Source organism: Schistocerca americana, chromosome X, assembly GCF_021461395.2.
Source record: "Schistocerca americana isolate TAMUIC-IGC-003095 chromosome X, iqSchAmer2.1, whole genome shotgun sequence".
In the NCBI taxonomy this organism is placed as follows: domain Eukaryota; kingdom Metazoa; phylum Arthropoda; class Insecta; order Orthoptera; family Acrididae; genus Schistocerca; species Schistocerca americana.
Genome location: NC_060130.1, coordinates 937,208,462 through 937,224,999, shown reverse-complemented (window position 1 = coordinate 937,224,999; position 16,538 = coordinate 937,208,462). Strand labels below are relative to the sequence as shown.

The 16,538-nt window shown below is 37.7% G+C and overlaps 1 protein-coding gene across 3 annotated transcripts in view; it reads left to right on the top strand.

The window, feature by feature from the left end:
* LOC124556793 (SRSF protein kinase 3) overlaps positions 1-16,291 on the top strand; it is a 383,958-nt gene extending 367,667 nt beyond the window's left edge. For all 3 annotated transcript variants that reach the window (XM_047130805.1, XM_047130806.1, XM_047130804.1), the window contains 2 exons: positions 4,495-4,657; positions 15,611-16,291. In XM_047130805.1, the coding sequence (XP_046986761.1) occupies positions 4,495-4,657; positions 15,611-15,795 (348 nt within the window). In that variant the 3' untranslated portion in view covers positions 15,796-16,291. The remainder of the gene's footprint in view (positions 1-4,494; positions 4,658-15,610) is intronic.
* Positions 16,292-16,538: the final 247 nt, after the last annotated feature.

The following is a 16,538-nucleotide window of genomic DNA, read 5'->3' as shown; positions in this document are numbered from 1 at the left end:
TTCCAGACAGGATCGTAAAACAAGAAGAGGGTGTTTAAAAATGTCGGTTCATCTCCTCCAGTTTGAAAATCATCGCATTTCATGAAGAGAATGCTAACCTGGTTTATTTAACTGTGTATTGAATATGTGGTGCTAGACTCTCTCAGAGCAAAAGTCACTTAGAGGTGATGCATGGGACAAGGCCTGCCGTGTGTAGCAGCAGTATTTACAATAAAGGCCCAGTAGTTGCTTCTTTCATCATAAAAGTGCTCCACTACATCTGTCAAAAATTTAATAGAATTGACCTTGGTTGCAACAGGCATCAGAGTCCTTGAGGATCCTCTGTACTGTTGTGATCCTATCCCATATAATATTGCCTACATAATGTTCTTTGCTGAAAGAATGTTGGTTGACTTTTCGTACATGAAAAGCTCCTGTGGGTGTGGTTGTGGTTGTGGTCAGTAAAGATACTCACCTGCCAAAGGGTAGCTGATGATGGAGAGGGAGAAGGGGTAGGGAGGGAGGGGGGGGGAAGGAGGGGGAGAGAGAGAGAGAGAGAGAGAGAGAGAGAGAGAGAGAGAGAGTTGCGCGATGATAAGTACTTACAGCTGTGAGTGATGAAAAGATGGAGTGAACAGTGAATGTACAATAACTCTGGCTACATTCTTAACTCGTGTGTGTGTGTGTGTGTGTGTGTGTGTGTGTGTGTGTGTGTGTGTACGGATCAGCCAGAATATCAGCTGTTCTCCTAAAAGCTTGTTGGTCCATCATGTGTGTGCAAAGCTTTGAGGTTTTGGCTTAGCAAAAATTTTAAATGCCTCCAATATTTCACCTGAAGTAGATGGCACTGGTTACTTTTGCAGAGGCCACACATTTTGTTAGATAACATGGAACTGATATACACATACTAGATGTTTTGCTAGGATTAGTATGTGCTGAGGTGGATCATCCCCTGCAATTCATCATCACGATCTTCAAATCCTGAGTTCCTTGGGTATGACACCACAGTAACAGAATACAAATGGTCTGCAGTAATAGTGACACAGTCCACAACTTTCATGATGTGCTCTATAGGTGTCACAAGTCTTGGAAATTCGCAGAACAAAATAGTGCTTCCTTTAAGTCCCACAGTGCAGTCAAGTAAATGTTCTCTTGGAGGACACATTATTTTGACACTATTGTGAAGGTGATGAAACAAGCTGTGTTATGACTTGATCACACAACTAATTTCTGTTGTTATGTGCCCCTGTCAAAATATTCTATGCTCACTACAGTATCATGATGACGACGACGACGACGATTAGCTCTGAAATGACAAGTACATGGATTGTGTGCTGAAGAGCCAGATTTACAGAATTGTACAATATATTATGTGATATACTCTGAAACACTTGCATCTTCTTCAGCATTTAACTCCATGATGGGGTGCAGACTCAATTTTTCAGGCAAGCAAGTGGGAAACTGCGGCACAAAAAATGGAAACCAAACATTGTTGCCATAATCCTGATGTCAGCTGATAATGGGTGTAGAGATACGTTTTGGAATATAATATGTGTATTTTATGTGGTGATTAGTTTGAGAAATGAATGGACATTGTAACACAAGGTTTATAATTATTTGCAAAACTGTATTGTAGACTAGGGGTAAACCGAATGAGGTTGTACTCTTTTAAAAGGACTGGCTGTTTTATTCATCAGGATAGGGGCTGTAATCTCCACCTGCTCATCCTGATTTAGATTTGTGTGGTTCTCATAAATTACTTCAGGCAAATGCCAGGGTTATTCCTACTACAAAGCAATGACCTTCTAAGACTTGTGACACCTATAGAGGGCATCATGAAAGTTGTGGAGTGTATCACTATTACTGCAGACCATTTTCATTCTGTTACTGTGGTGTCATCCCCAAGGAACTCAGCATTTGAAGATCATGATGATGAATTCCAGGGAATGTTCCAATTGTCCCATCTTTGTCAAATTTGAGCTGTAAGTGTGTAAGCGTTTTTTCACCATGTCAAACCGTGACATGATCCACAGCTGAATACTACTACTATTATTGGTGATGGTTGATAGATAGGTGGCTTGGTTGGTGGATTTGGGGGAGGGGACTAAATAGCAAGGTCATCAGTCCCATCAAATTAGGGAAGGAAGTTGGCCGTGCCCTTCCAAAGAACCATCCTGGCATTTGCCTGAAGAGATTTAGGGAAATCATGGAAAACCTAAATCAAGATGGCTGGACATGATTTTGAACCATCATCCTCCCGAATGTGAGTCCAGTGTGCTAACAACTGCGCCACGTCACTCGGTGGTGGTGGTGGTGGTGGTGGTGGTGGTGGTGGTGGTCGTCGTAGTAGTAGTAGTAGTAGTAGTAGTAGTACACTGCTACAGTTGTTAGTTGCACAATATATTGCTTAGGATGACCACATCCACACAGTGCATTACTCACTTGTTCACTAGCAGTTTAACTGAATTTCTCCATTTCTGAGAGAGACTAATGACAACTGCACACTAAAATTAAACAAGTCTCACCAACTGTATGTTAATTGTTTCTAGGCCCCAGAAGTAAAAAAGTTGCCTGTGTTACACTTGTTTGAATCAGCAGTTTTCACCGGTTTCTGGATACTCAGTTCACAAATAGCTTCTCTTTATCCCATGCATCTCATGCACACTATTTCTATCACATCACTTCTTCTTCTTGGTTGGTTCTTGAAGAACCTTGGCGTCTTTTATCACCTGCTTCCATTCTTCTCTGTCCATAGCCCCCCCCCCTCCCCCCCCCCGTTTTCCTCCTCCAATTTCTTATTCCCATCGCCATTAGATCATCTTCCATATCGTCCAGCCACCTTTTCCTGGGTCTACCTCTTCTCCTTCTCCTCTCAGGTTTTCTCATCAAAACTTTCTTGACGCTCTGAGTTTCTGGCATTCTCTGTACATGTCCTGCCCATCTTATTCTTCACTTTTGAATCTTGCTCTGTAACATACTATTTGTTTTACACACTACTGTAAATATTTTATGTTTTTAGACTTCCTTATTGGCTTTCTGTGAATTACATAGTAACTTTTCCATGACCAAATACATTTGACTCATATGGCACCACTGAACCTAACAAATTGAATTAAATTGAAATCAAATTGGTAGGTATGAGGGTAAGTCAATAAATAAGTCACAAATGTCAGTTTACCTTATACTGTGTTTAAATTATGCATAAGAGAGTGGGAGCATCCTGGTTGTTCTGCAGTTGTGGGAACTTAAACTACAGTGCCTGTGTGGAACAGATAATTTGTAATGACTAGCGTGTGGCAATCAGTGATACACTACATGCTACGGGCTGCTCACAGGTAGCTGCTTACATCATCGTGCATGAGCATTTGAAGTTTCATTAAGTTTGTGCACAGTGGGTGCTCTGCATGTTGACTGAGAAACACAAAATGAATAGAATGGGTCTGTCTTTGCAGCGGACCGAGCGAGGTGGCGCAGTGGTTAGCACACTGGACTCGCATTCGGGAGGACGACGGTTCAGTCCCGTCTCCGGCCATCCTGATTTAGGTTTTCCGTGATTTCCCTAAATCGCTTCAGGCAAATGCCGGGATGGTTCCTTATAAGGGCACGGCCGATTTCCTTCCCGATCCTTCCCTCACCCGAGCTTGCGCTCCGTCTCTAATGACCTCGTTGTCGACGGGACGTTAAACACTAATATCCTCCTCCTCCTCCTCCTCTTTGGAGCATCTTATTCAGTATGTTGAGGAGGGAGAGGACTTTTAATGGCACAAATTATTACAGAAAATGAGTCTTGGTTTCATCACTTCAACTAGAAACCCTATGATCATCCATGGAATGGAAACATTCCATCTCTCCAACAGTAAAAAAAGTTAAAGTCCATTCCACCAGGCTGCAAGTTTATGCTCAAAGTGTTTTGAGACATACAAGGGGTCATACCGATGACATATTGCACCACTCTACGAGAACTCTGACAGGCCATTCGCTGCAAATGACCTGGCTAGAGTAATTCCTCTGTATGATTATGCCCTCCCTTGCACAGCAAAACAAATGCACGAGCTGTTACATATATTTTATTGGGAATGCTTGTAACATCCACCTTACAGTCCCAACTTAGGCCCCAGTGACTTTCATCTGTTTGGTGCCTAAAATATCATTTGGGTGGCCAACATTTTGAAAATGATGATGTCATAGCCGAAGAGGTTATACATGGACTGGCTATGAAGGACTTGTAAAGAGACGGAATAAGTGTCTGAATATACAGGGCGAATGTGTTGAAGGAAGAAATAAATGTCAGGAAGTTAACATTGATTATTGTTGCCTCTATCCTGTTTTGTGACCTATTTGAGTTACCCTTGAAAAAAATTTAAATCAAGTGTAGCAGAATTGTAACAGGTCTTGTCTTTGCTGCCAAAGCAAACTCATTCTGTTTAAAGTCTGTTGTTGGGCAGATACTGACAATTTTTTTCTTGTGTCTCAAATAGTTATGAAACTAATGAGTTACTGCTTAATATTTTTCAGGCATTTGAGTTAGCAACAGGGGATTATCTGTTCGAGCCGCACTCTGGAGATGACTATACCCGTGATGAAGACCACCTGGCACATATTATAGAGCTTTTGGGACCGATTCCAAGGCGTATAATCTTCTCTGGCAAACATTCTCGTGAATTCTTCAGCCGGAAAGGTACCTTAATTATTTTAGCAATCATTAACTAATTACTGTAACTTTTCCAGTGTTGGCACAGCTATTCTGTGACTGTATCTTATTAAGTGTTAAATTAGTGATGTAAAGGTTTTAATTTTAAGTCCAACGTAGGTTGTATGATTTTCTTGGGTTCTTAATGTTGCCTACAAATGTGCCAGTGCTTCGTGTATATGAAAAATGCCAGCAGTCAAGCCATTATACAAATTTACATAAAACTATGGGTCCTATTGTAGCTGATTGGGCAAGCTGGTCTCCTAGACAGAGAAAGTTAATGCATACTGCCTCCACCATGACCATCCCTAGCAAAACAATGGAGTGTTCAAACCAGCGTTAGAGCTGTTGATTACTTTACATTTGACAAATTTAGGTAAATACTGTATTTTTTTCATTAGAGGGATGTATAGGGACAATTATTAATTCCTATTTTGCCACAATATGTAGATGTCTCAGAGAGCAACATTTGCAGAACAGTCACAGGAAAAGAAACATACTAATTGTGCTTGTTTAATTAACCATTGTAAACAAAGGTGAATATTTTTCTTTATTTCTTACACTTTCATAGTTAGCTTCATAAAAATTTTAACTGCATATGACATTTAACTATTTGTGTGTTCACTTTGGTGTTACCGCTTTGTATGATGAAAATGTTAGAAATACAGCCTGAAGAGTTGTCCGCCATTAATTTATCAAACACTAAAATCGAGTGTTGGCATCTCTGTGTGCATGAGATTACTATGAATTCTACTAACATGAATAGATAAATAAAAGATTAGAAGGTACTTTCAAACATTACTTGTTGTTACAAATAGAATGTAAGTGTAGTTACATTAGTGTAAATTTTAGTATTGTCTTAAATTAGGTAAATCAATGTAGAAAGTAAATTTAGACCTAATTTTATGTGGGAGAATCTTACAAAAAGAGGAACATAAATTTTTATTTCATTACACCTGTTGTTTTTCTTACGTGGTATCTAGTGCTTAAGTTTTATAAAATCAATCAGGCTTATGTGAAAAGTGTAGATGTTGCTGCAGATTACTTAAAGAGGGTGCATTTTACGAAAATTGTGGGTCGTGGTTTCACTGGGGCAATTGCAGTGAGAAGAAAACAGGGTGCTCAATGAAGCTTTTCCATGGAATTGTAGAGTATGCCAGAAAGATAGGAAAATAAAGGAATGAGAGACAAAGATTTTTGCCCTTCAGGCAGCTTTACTAAATGCGAGTTTTGAATTATGGCAGTTGAAGGGGGAAAACAGATAGACTTCCTAGGAAAATGTGACAAGCAAGGAGCAGATAGGGGAACATTTTTTTAGAAAATTCAAAGTTCACTTAAGCAATAGATTTATTTTGCTGCAAGAAACAGAGGAGGAGGAGGCTCATACAGACGCATAGAAATCCAGGGTGCGACAAAACAATGCTAGGAAGAAATACTTCATCTCTTTTTGCTAGTAAATAAGTAGACATGGTGGCTCCTTCATATAGATGCAAAATCTCATATTGTTACTGTTCAAGTAGCTGCTATACGGAGATTGTGACACATTTCTCATCAAGTCACGAAATCTGTCAGCAGAAAACATAAGGAGTCCACCACTGGTTATTGCAGTCAGGTGAGGCACTGGTTATACATCAGATTTAGAATTCAGACACACAGTATTCAGGGAAATTAAATTGACAGATACTTCCAATTCATCGCATGAGAATAGAGAGAAAGGTGGAATACTCTTGCTTCCATGGGTGCCCACAGATTTTCGTGTCAGTAGGTGTGAAACATTTACATGTGATTTAGAAACTTTGAAGACATTGTTATTTGGGACAGGTTTCTTCCACCAAAACAAGAAAAAAAATCATATAAACATATGTCCGAAAATCTTTTGTTTTCAAGTTATTAATGAAAGTTGACGTTCAATGACTTCCCAGGTACAACCCAACTACTTCATTTACATACGCATCCACTTGACGCATTGTGTCTTGGATGGCATGTTGCCAGGGAGACTTGTTTATATTTGTTATTCATCTGTTTCCAATGTGTCCATTACATACATTTTTTGAGCAGGCAGACATGCTTTTTATGTAGAGCCGTGTGCAGGACCTTATAAGTGCCGATCACCCACCATTGGAGAACTTTTGCTGATGGTTTGTTGCACAAACTCTCAATCTATTGTTTGTCACTTCAGTTGTGTTTACAGACAAGACAAAAGTTAGGAAGAGAAGGTGTAACAAATTTCCAGTACCAACATATACTCGTATGATCTGGTCATAGTCCTCATGCTACAGGCCAGACATCACCATCAGTTTAAGACTGTGTTGACTGGAATTGTAGGCGACTTTCTCCCAACATGTCTTAAGGGTGCTGTCTACAGCTACTTTATTCAGAACACCCTCAGGTACCTACTAGAAGAGGTGCCACTGCAAATAACAAGAAAAATATGGTTTATGCATCATGGAGCTCCAATAAATTTCAGTCTCAGTATTGAAGATGCACTGGCTGGTACCCGCCATGACAGATGGAAGGGTAGAGGAAGACCAGTTCCATGGCCTGCACAAACCCCCAGCCTCAGTCCTTTTAATTTCATCTCTGGGGGACCTTAACCAATTAGTTTATGCAGTAGACCACATGAATACAGAAACTTTTCATTGGCATGTCATGGAAGTCAGCAAAACCATTCGAAACCATCAGGGAGTATTTGGGAGTGTGCAACAGTCTGCGATTCAGTGAGTGCATATATGTTTAGAACCAAGAGGAGAGCATTTCAAGCATGTATTATGAGTGTGTGTTGATGAGCTCCAGTCACCTAAATTGTAAAATTTAGTTAATAACTTGAGACCGTAGGGTTTTCAGCGGTGTGTATGTGAACTTTTTTTGGTATAAGGGACCTGTCCTCAATGCCTGTAAAAGTATTTTTGAAACAACCTATGTATTGATGAGCGGATAACAGTGTTCTTGGCAATACTTAGTGTATATGAAAAATGCCAGTACTCACTCCATCATATGAATCTGCATGAAACTGTTGGTCTTATTGTAGCTGATTGGGTGAGCCAGTCTCCTTGACAGTTTTGGCAAGTGTATACTGCCTCCAGTATAACCATTCCTAGCAAAACAGTGGAGTGTTCAAATCAACCTTTGAGTTAATGATTACTTTACATTTAGCAAATTTAGTTCAGTACTCTATTTTTTCATTGGAGGGGTGTAAGGCACAATTATTAATTCCTCTGTTACCGCAATATGTACACGTTTTATAAAGCGACATTTCCAGGGCAGTAGTGATTTGTCAGGGGCATTTCCTCTGGTGTTTCAGCAGATATTTTCAATTTCATTTTTCGACATGTGACTGGAGTGACCACATTTTTCACTTTTCATCATGTTTCATGTAATGCCCATTGTCGACAGAAATCTTCAGTTCATTTCCTGTTACGAAGAAAAATGATTTTTTAAGAGGAATGTTACATGCCTATTCAATAGAACAGTCTAAGGTTACTCTAGTGGAAGATCTGTTTTATCGATATATATTAACAGGTACATTAAACCATGAGGAATAACTAGTACTCCAGCAGCAAAAGCAGCATCATGGCCTGCGTTGACTGCTACTGCTATGCACCAGCATTGCTCATTGCTGCTGAAGTACTGGTTATTTTTCAGGTTTTACTGGGGTCCAAGATCATGAGTCAAGAAATTCCCACATTTCTTATGTAACTTCACTACTGCAGTGCTGCCAAGTGAGTGATGTGTGTAAACACACTGCAAAACGATTGTGTAAATGAAATGTAAGAGCACATTCAAAACGCAAATCGGGTCATATTTCAGAGTTTATTGTTGCACTATAAGTTGTAGCTGTGATCAAAAATGCAATCTGGAAATACCACTTCTTAGATTTCCCAAAGTTCTATCCGTTCAGAGTGAGTTAGAATAATTTGTACTGACAGATTTATTTGAAAAGGGATTGAGGGAAGTAAAGAACTGTTATTGTTTATCGGGGTGTAAAATTAGCACAGTATGATTAATTGATAATGCAGTAGTGGTAGCTGAAAGTGAACAGGAATTACATTTTGTGCTAAATGTAATGGAACATGGGCTACCTGTAGCTTGAGATATTCACATAAATAAGAAGAAAGCATCATAGGTGGACATGCTGGAGGATTAAGTGTTAGTACTGGGAAGGAAAATCTTGAAGATATTTATACATTTTGATAACTGGGAAAGAGAACAGATAAACATGATACATACATGCAAGACATAGAAGTAAAGACAAGGCCCAAGAGGTATTTATAGGAAAAAGTAGCAGCTAATCTCCAGAAATGTAAAAATTGTGCCTCATTTTGAATGTATTAAAATGAGTTCGAGGTTGCAAAGAAACTCGTGAAATGATCTACAGTTGGCACAAAGTATCAGAAAATATGTGCCAAGCATGCAGATGTACTTACACTCAGTTCCGTCTGAAGTTAAATACATCAGGTTACAAATATATAATGAAGAGGATATACAGTTAAATTCACCATGTAGAGGAAATGTTGAGTCGCAGGCAGACATAAAGAAAAGTGCTATACTTTTAAGCTTTCAGCCAAAAGGCCTTCTTCAGAAGTAGAAAAAGACACACACCTTCACGCAAGCACTACTCTCACAGTTGACCGTGGTTGCTGTCGCTAGCCGCTGAAAGCATACTGCCTCAGTGGCCAGCGACAGTGGTGTTGTGTGTCCGTTATGATTGTGTGAATGTGTATGTGTTTTCTGCTTCTTTTTTTTGAAGATCTTTTGGCTGAAAGCTTAAAAGTATAGCAGTCTTTTCTTTGTGCCTCAATATTGCCTCTATATGGTAAATAGCAATTTATCCTTTTCATAATTGTTTTTGTTACTGCATCCTTGACTTTCTACTGTTTGATTCAGGTAACAATTCATTTCTCCTATTATAGGATTTTCAACCATATAGTTATGTCAATGCTAATATCAACCATGTATACACTAAACTTTAACTTATCTGGTCCTCAGTAATCCATTGTCTCAGTAATCCATTCCATAGTTGCTCAAGCGGAAAATGACCAAGCTCAAAAATGTTGTTAGTTAATTACAGGGTTAAACAGTGGTATACGTGTTTTGAAATTGTGGCCTTCTTTAAAATTCAGCATCATACCTTTAAACGGAAACACATTATGCTAGACCTCAAGCAGAAATTCACTATTTTAGGTAAATGGAACCAAGGTTCTTACAGAAACTCATTGCTGCTGAGTACAGTGCTCAGAGAACAACTGTTTGTGGCATCAGAAAGAAAGATGTTATTTGACAGTACTTAATGCAAATGGAGAGTGAGCTGGGAAAATGGAAAGCTGTGATGATGAACTGGACGAAGCTGTTTATAGACCATTCATACAACTATGCAGTAAAGGACTTCCAGTAAGTTGCCCTATAATAAAAGAAAAAAAACAGTTGCACTTGACAAATAACTTAGTGGCAGTAACTTGTTTGCTGCAAGTGTTGGTTGGCTACCAAACTGGAGCATGTGACATGGGATGTGGCAGTCAACAGTCACTGGGGAAAGTAACTCGGCTAACAAAAAAGATGCAGAAGAGTTTGCAAAGAAGAAGGAGATTTAACTGCTGGTGCTTTGTACAGTGCTAATGGAAGCAGCCTCTTTTACAAGATGCTTCCTTCAAAAATATTATCTGTCAAGAATGGGAAGTAAGGTATTGGGTACAAACAACAAAAACTGTGCATTAACATATTTTGTATTGTACTGCCACAAAACATTTATAACAGCTGTGATAAAAGAGCAGAAGAAGAAAAAGCTTCCACTGAAAGCTATCCTTACAATTGTCAATGTTCCCACTAATGCTACTAATGTGTCTCAGAAGACCAATGGTGTACAAACACTCATTCTCCCCCTTGTGTGACAGCCTCAATTTAGCTCATGGACCATGGAATTTTGAAAACAATTAAACATCATTATTAATATGCACTTTTTGTCTCCTTGCTGACTGAATGTTAAAGGGCTCTACCGAGGTTATGTTCAAGGTGTTGAAAGCAATCAAATTAAATGTTGTTTTCCAAAAAGTGGAGAATGCTACAATAATTAAGAGCTGTAGAAAGTGCAGCTGTCCATTGATGCAGAGTTCTCGGTGACGGTGATGAACCAGTCTATTAGGGGTCATCATTTTTTCCAAAATGTTGCTTGACTGAGAATGCAATTTAAACAGTCACTCATTGCATAGATAGAGCAAGCCTTAAATAATAGTATATCACCTGTTAGTATTTTCTGTGATCTCTCTAAGACCTTTTATTGTGTAGAATGTAGATCAAGATACTCTCTTAGTATCTTTATGGAACCGATTTCTTTCCACACTGCTGGGTTGAATCTTACTTGACAGACAGAATACAAAAGGTTGTGCTGAATAATTCAGACAATGTCAGAAAGATAGAAAATTTTAGTGACTGGGATAAAATCACAAAGCGAGTCCCACAGGGTTCAGTTTTAGGTCCACTCCTGTTCCTTATATATGTGAATTACCTTCCACTTAACATTTAGCAAGCAAAATTGGTAGTTTTTGCAGATAATACTAGTGTTATAATAAATCCTATTAGAACGAGTAAGCAACAGAAGAGTTAGTCAGTGATATTTTCCAAAGAATTATTAAGTGGTTCTCTGAAAATGGACTTTCCCTGAATTTTGAAGGGGGGTGGGGGAGCTACATTCAGTTCTAGGTTAGAATGCTCCAGATTTTTGGGCATACATTTTGATGAAATCTTAAAGTGGAAGAAGCGTATTACTGAGCTTCTCAAACAATTAAGTTAAGATAATTGCTAATCTTAGAAAGCAAATGTATCAACCTCCTCACATATTTTACATATTTCCACTCATTAATGCTGTAAAAAATGATTTTCTGGGGTAACTCATCACTTAGAAAGAAAGTATTGATTGCACAAAAGTGAGCAGTAAGAATAATATGTGGTGTTCACCCACAGATGTCACGTAGGTATCTCATCAAGAAGCTAGTCATCACAATACATATTTTCGCTAATGAAATTTGTCGAAAATGATCCATTACAATTTGATAACAACAGTGATGTACATACCTATAACAGTACAGGGAAAAATGACCTTTATTACTTATTGTTAAAGGTGTCATTGGCTCAGAGATGAGTTCAGTATACAGTAATAAAAATTTTTGATCATTTGTGCAATAACGTAAAATGTTTGACAGGTAGTGAAACAAGTTTTAAATCTAATTTAAAATCATTTCTCCTGGACAGCTCTTTCTATACTATTGATAGATTCCTACTTAAAAACTGGTATCCAGAAAAAAATTACTTTGTTTTTAAGTGTAGTTGCATGAGTAGGAATAAAATGATAATGTGTTCATTAATGTTAACACTAATCTTGTATACATATGGTGTAAACTGACTTGTTCCACATCATTTTCATAAGAGAACTGTTCAAATTATTTGTGGAACATGTAGCTAACTTACTCACCAATTAACTAACTAACTCAGTTGTTGTCACTTTGTACATCGCCATTATCCAAAAGCTTCCAAGGGGAGGATGAATTGATGAATATGATGTTGCTAACTGGCTTAATGAGGAAACCTGTGAGATAGACCAAACTTTAGCAGATAAATAAACAATAAAAAGTGTGCAGGCAAGTAGTGATTAAAGTAATGAAGAAGAGGACACAGGAAGAGAGAGCATGAAGAGTCTCACACTGCCAGTGCTGAAGCTGCAGATGTCTTCCTGGAATACATTATGCAATGCAGTATCGATGTAATGCCTGCAAAGCGGTTACGTGATATAAGCGTGACACCTTCATGTATTATCATCGTGGAAACTAAAAATTTGAGACATGTTTCATAGTGAGTGCTGCTACTGTATTTGTATACACTCTTGGACTATGTCCTCCGTGAATATGATTGTATTTTTTAATTTAATAAAGCATAGTCCCTGTGTGTTCAAACTAAATTTCAGACACTGTAAATAATCTGGCACTTGTGTTAATCCAGCACCCATATGTGCAAGGGATGGCTGGATTTACAAGAGTCTAGTGTATTACAGTGCACTGAGATTTTATTATTGTATGTTGACATTAACAGGAGATGAGATGTAATTAATTAAATTTTCCTGTTCATATTGGGAAAATCACCTCCATGTTTAGTGACTGGCAACACAGTCTGTATTGTGCCAGTCTTATGTTACTACATGCTAGGCCCTAGGAGCACTAGCATCACTTCAGCTGCAAAAATGTTGCATCTTTTTTACCCTCTAGAGTTTCCTGACTGTGTGTCATAGACTGTAGTTTTACTGTTCCTGTTAATAGATGTCACTAAATCGAATATTGCACTTTGCTAATTTGGGACCACTCTTTCAAATGGGCTCGTAAAACTCTGCTTCAAAAACTATTTTGTTTGTAATGGGAAATGAAGTGACAGTTTCAGTTGACACTGGACTTCACATGAAAGACATGATGAGCAGTATTTGTTTATCGTGACTCCAGCTGCACACTTTCGAAATGGAGTAGCAAATATCTGTCAAAACACCAGACATTAATGACAAGGGGCACTCAGTACAGTAAAACCTGTTTTACTTTCCCAGATTTTACATTTTCCCACAATTTATTTTCTGTTGGTCCCATTATAAGCCCTGTTACCTTATATATTATTACCTTAATAAATTTTATTGTGAACAATGTAATTAATAGAAACTGCAGTTAAATGAATACTGAGATCTTGTTTAAGGGGAAATAATTAACTTTTTATGTAGGCCTAATTTTTACAGCTTGTTAATAACAAAAATTTGTGTATTGTAAAGTGTGTTAAGTGATTTAATTCAATTTTTAAGTGTTTAATCTGTGCTGCAATGCTTGATAAGTGTGGATGATGTTATAGGGTAGTCAGACAGGCAGTGGTATGTGTAGATTGTGGGCTGGAATTTCACTGTGATGACTGTAGTGGGGAAATGAATGGGGAACTCAACGAGACTCTCCCACAGAAATGCAGGCTCCACAAAAGAAGATGGGAGAAATCATTGAACAGGAGGAGGAGGAGGAGAATGTAACAAGTACATTGAACTGGAATTGGCAATGTAGAGTAGATGACATGAAACTGAGAAACAATTAATTATATTTATTCTGTATGAAATAATTAAATGTGCAGAATTGAAAGCAATGAAAGTACACCATTCAGTTTTTTAACAAGATCCTGAGCATAAGCTTTCCACGACAACTTACTCCCTATCTGAACAATCATATGCCCATTCTGTGTAATGAAAATGTCTGTTTTAGTTGAATTAGTTGATTTAACATCAATATATTTTCTTTAAGCCCTAAAATTGTCATGAACTGTGCTATTTGACACACTGCTTATGTTGCACTCAGCGCCTTTCACTACCAAGCTAGTGTCATTAGCAAACAGAAATATTCTAGAAACACGTGTAATATTAGAATGGCAGTGGTTCCAGCACTGACCCTTGAGACACTGCCCACCCCATTCTCCTCCCCACTTAAGTCTGCTCCAGTCAGGTGCCACCTCACAGCTGTTATCATTACTGTGGAGAATGATCTCTTGCTGTCTGTTCTTGCATGAGAGGGACCAGTTATGAGCTGTTTGTCTTATTCCATACTGGACCAACTTTTGCAGTAATAGTTTGAGATCAACACAAATGCCTTAGTTAAATCAGAGACAACACCTAGTGTTTGCAGCTTTTTATTTAAGCCATCCTGTGCAAAGAGAAAAGAGAATGTAGTGCTTTTCATTATTAACCCTCTTATGAAACCAAACTGTATGTTCAACGGCAAATTATGTGAACTGAAATAATCAAATACCCTTATCTATACAGCCTTTTCAATAACTTTTACATTTCTTTATGTATGTATGTATTTATTTATTTATTTATTTATCAATCATATGGTTTTACAAGTGCATAAAAATTAATCAAATAGAAATGCCCAAACGTGTCAACCAGTCCAAAGCATTTGGAGTCACTTCGTGTAGCGTTCTCAAATCACTGTCAAACTCTTGCAGTGGACATTCCTAAAAAAATGTGTTCTATTCTTAGTTCCTCCATGCTACCATCACAGTTGCAGTCAGCAGGTGAAAAGAAACTCCACTTTTTCAAGGTGTAACCTTATTTTTGCAAGCACCAATGACGTAGAAATAGGTCTAAAATTTTCTACATTATCCCTTTCTCCTTTTTTATAAAGTGATATCACTATTGAGTACTTTACTCATCGAGGGAACTAACAATTCCTAAAGGAAAAAAAAAATTATAAATATGGCTAATTACCAGGCTATCATATGCAGCAAAGTCCTTTAGTATTCTGCCATGTACATCATCATATACATGACAGTTCCTTGTCTTCAGCAACCTTAAATATTGACTCAATCTCACCCTTGTCAGTATCTTGGAGGTGTGTGTGTCTCAACCTTTGCTGTAAGCCAGGCGCTTCCTTCTCCACTAATGATATGATTTTAATTTTATCCTGATAAGTAGCTATTCTATTTGCATAGCACATGCTTTTTGCCTCCATTATACCATTTTTAAGCACCATACAGTACTGCTTGTAATGGACCATTGCAGCTCGATTGTTACTATCACTAATGTTTTGATATAATTCCCACTTTGCTGTACATGGTGAAGGAAGACATGAGATCTCTGTAAGAGGCAGTGATCATTTTAGCAGTTATGCTATCAAATTCAGTTCAGCTGATAGAGAAAAAATTTTGCAGTCTTCACTGAACTAACGTTAATTAATAAAAGTAAAACTATGCATTAGCATTATTGCTAGTGTTAAACATTATATGGACATAAGCATGAAAACTGACTTATATATAAATTTTCTTCATTATTCTGCATGTTCAGTTATTCTACAATTTGCTGAAAAAAAAACTCATTTGTAATACATGTTGACAGTAGCTCTGTATTTGGAGTTCATGTTATATTTAATAATGTAAATTTTTTAGGTGAGCTACGCCGAATTACAAAACTGAAGCCTTGGGGTCTTGTTGAAGTACTGACTGAAAAATATTCTTGGGATCACAAGAAGGCAAAAGCATTCGCAGATTTCCTTACACCGATGTTAGCATACGACCCGCTTGAACGAGCAACCGCAGCTGATTGTTTACAACATCCGTGGCTGAATTCATAAGTCGTGGAATTCCGTCCATAGCATTAAAGAAAACTGGTACTTTTTCAGATTGTAAACTGAGATCTCCATGTAATTATGTTTTGATTTTTCTACATATTTTGATCTTACTTCAGAAATGTGTATTACCATATTTATGTATCTGCATAATCATGATGTGCACGGTTCTTTTGTAATGACATTCGATAAATTCTGAGATTTGATGTTTTTAGAACGAAAACATATACACCTGACATTGTGTTGGAAATGTTAGTTGACTGTCTGCAGCTTTAGGAATTCCCATAAACTAAGCTGCTTAGTGAAGATTGGAACATAGTTTTGCACATGATTTTTACTGCTGAAATCTGGAAATTTAGAAACCCAATGACTTGTACTGACACTATTAGATTAAGTGTCAGGCTTTGTCTGTCTTAAAAGATATGGTTGATTACCTGCTAAGGAGTACATTATTTTTGTAGGAAATGTTTAATCAAGATAAAGGGACCTAACTGGAAAGTAAGCATTAATGAGTCAGTCATTTTGCCCTTTTCATTTTTCTTAAATTTCTGTTTGTTCTCAGTTACTTGCAGCCACTTGCAGTGCAACAACTGAAGACTTGTTCATTTGAAGGCCCGTCACTGCTCCAAAATTAAATTTGTTACAAAGTACAGTAACATAATGGAAAGTCCACAGTTTGACTGTATATTTAATTTTGTCACGTTTCTTACCCACTGCAACTCATTGGAAAGAAAACAACATTTTAAAAA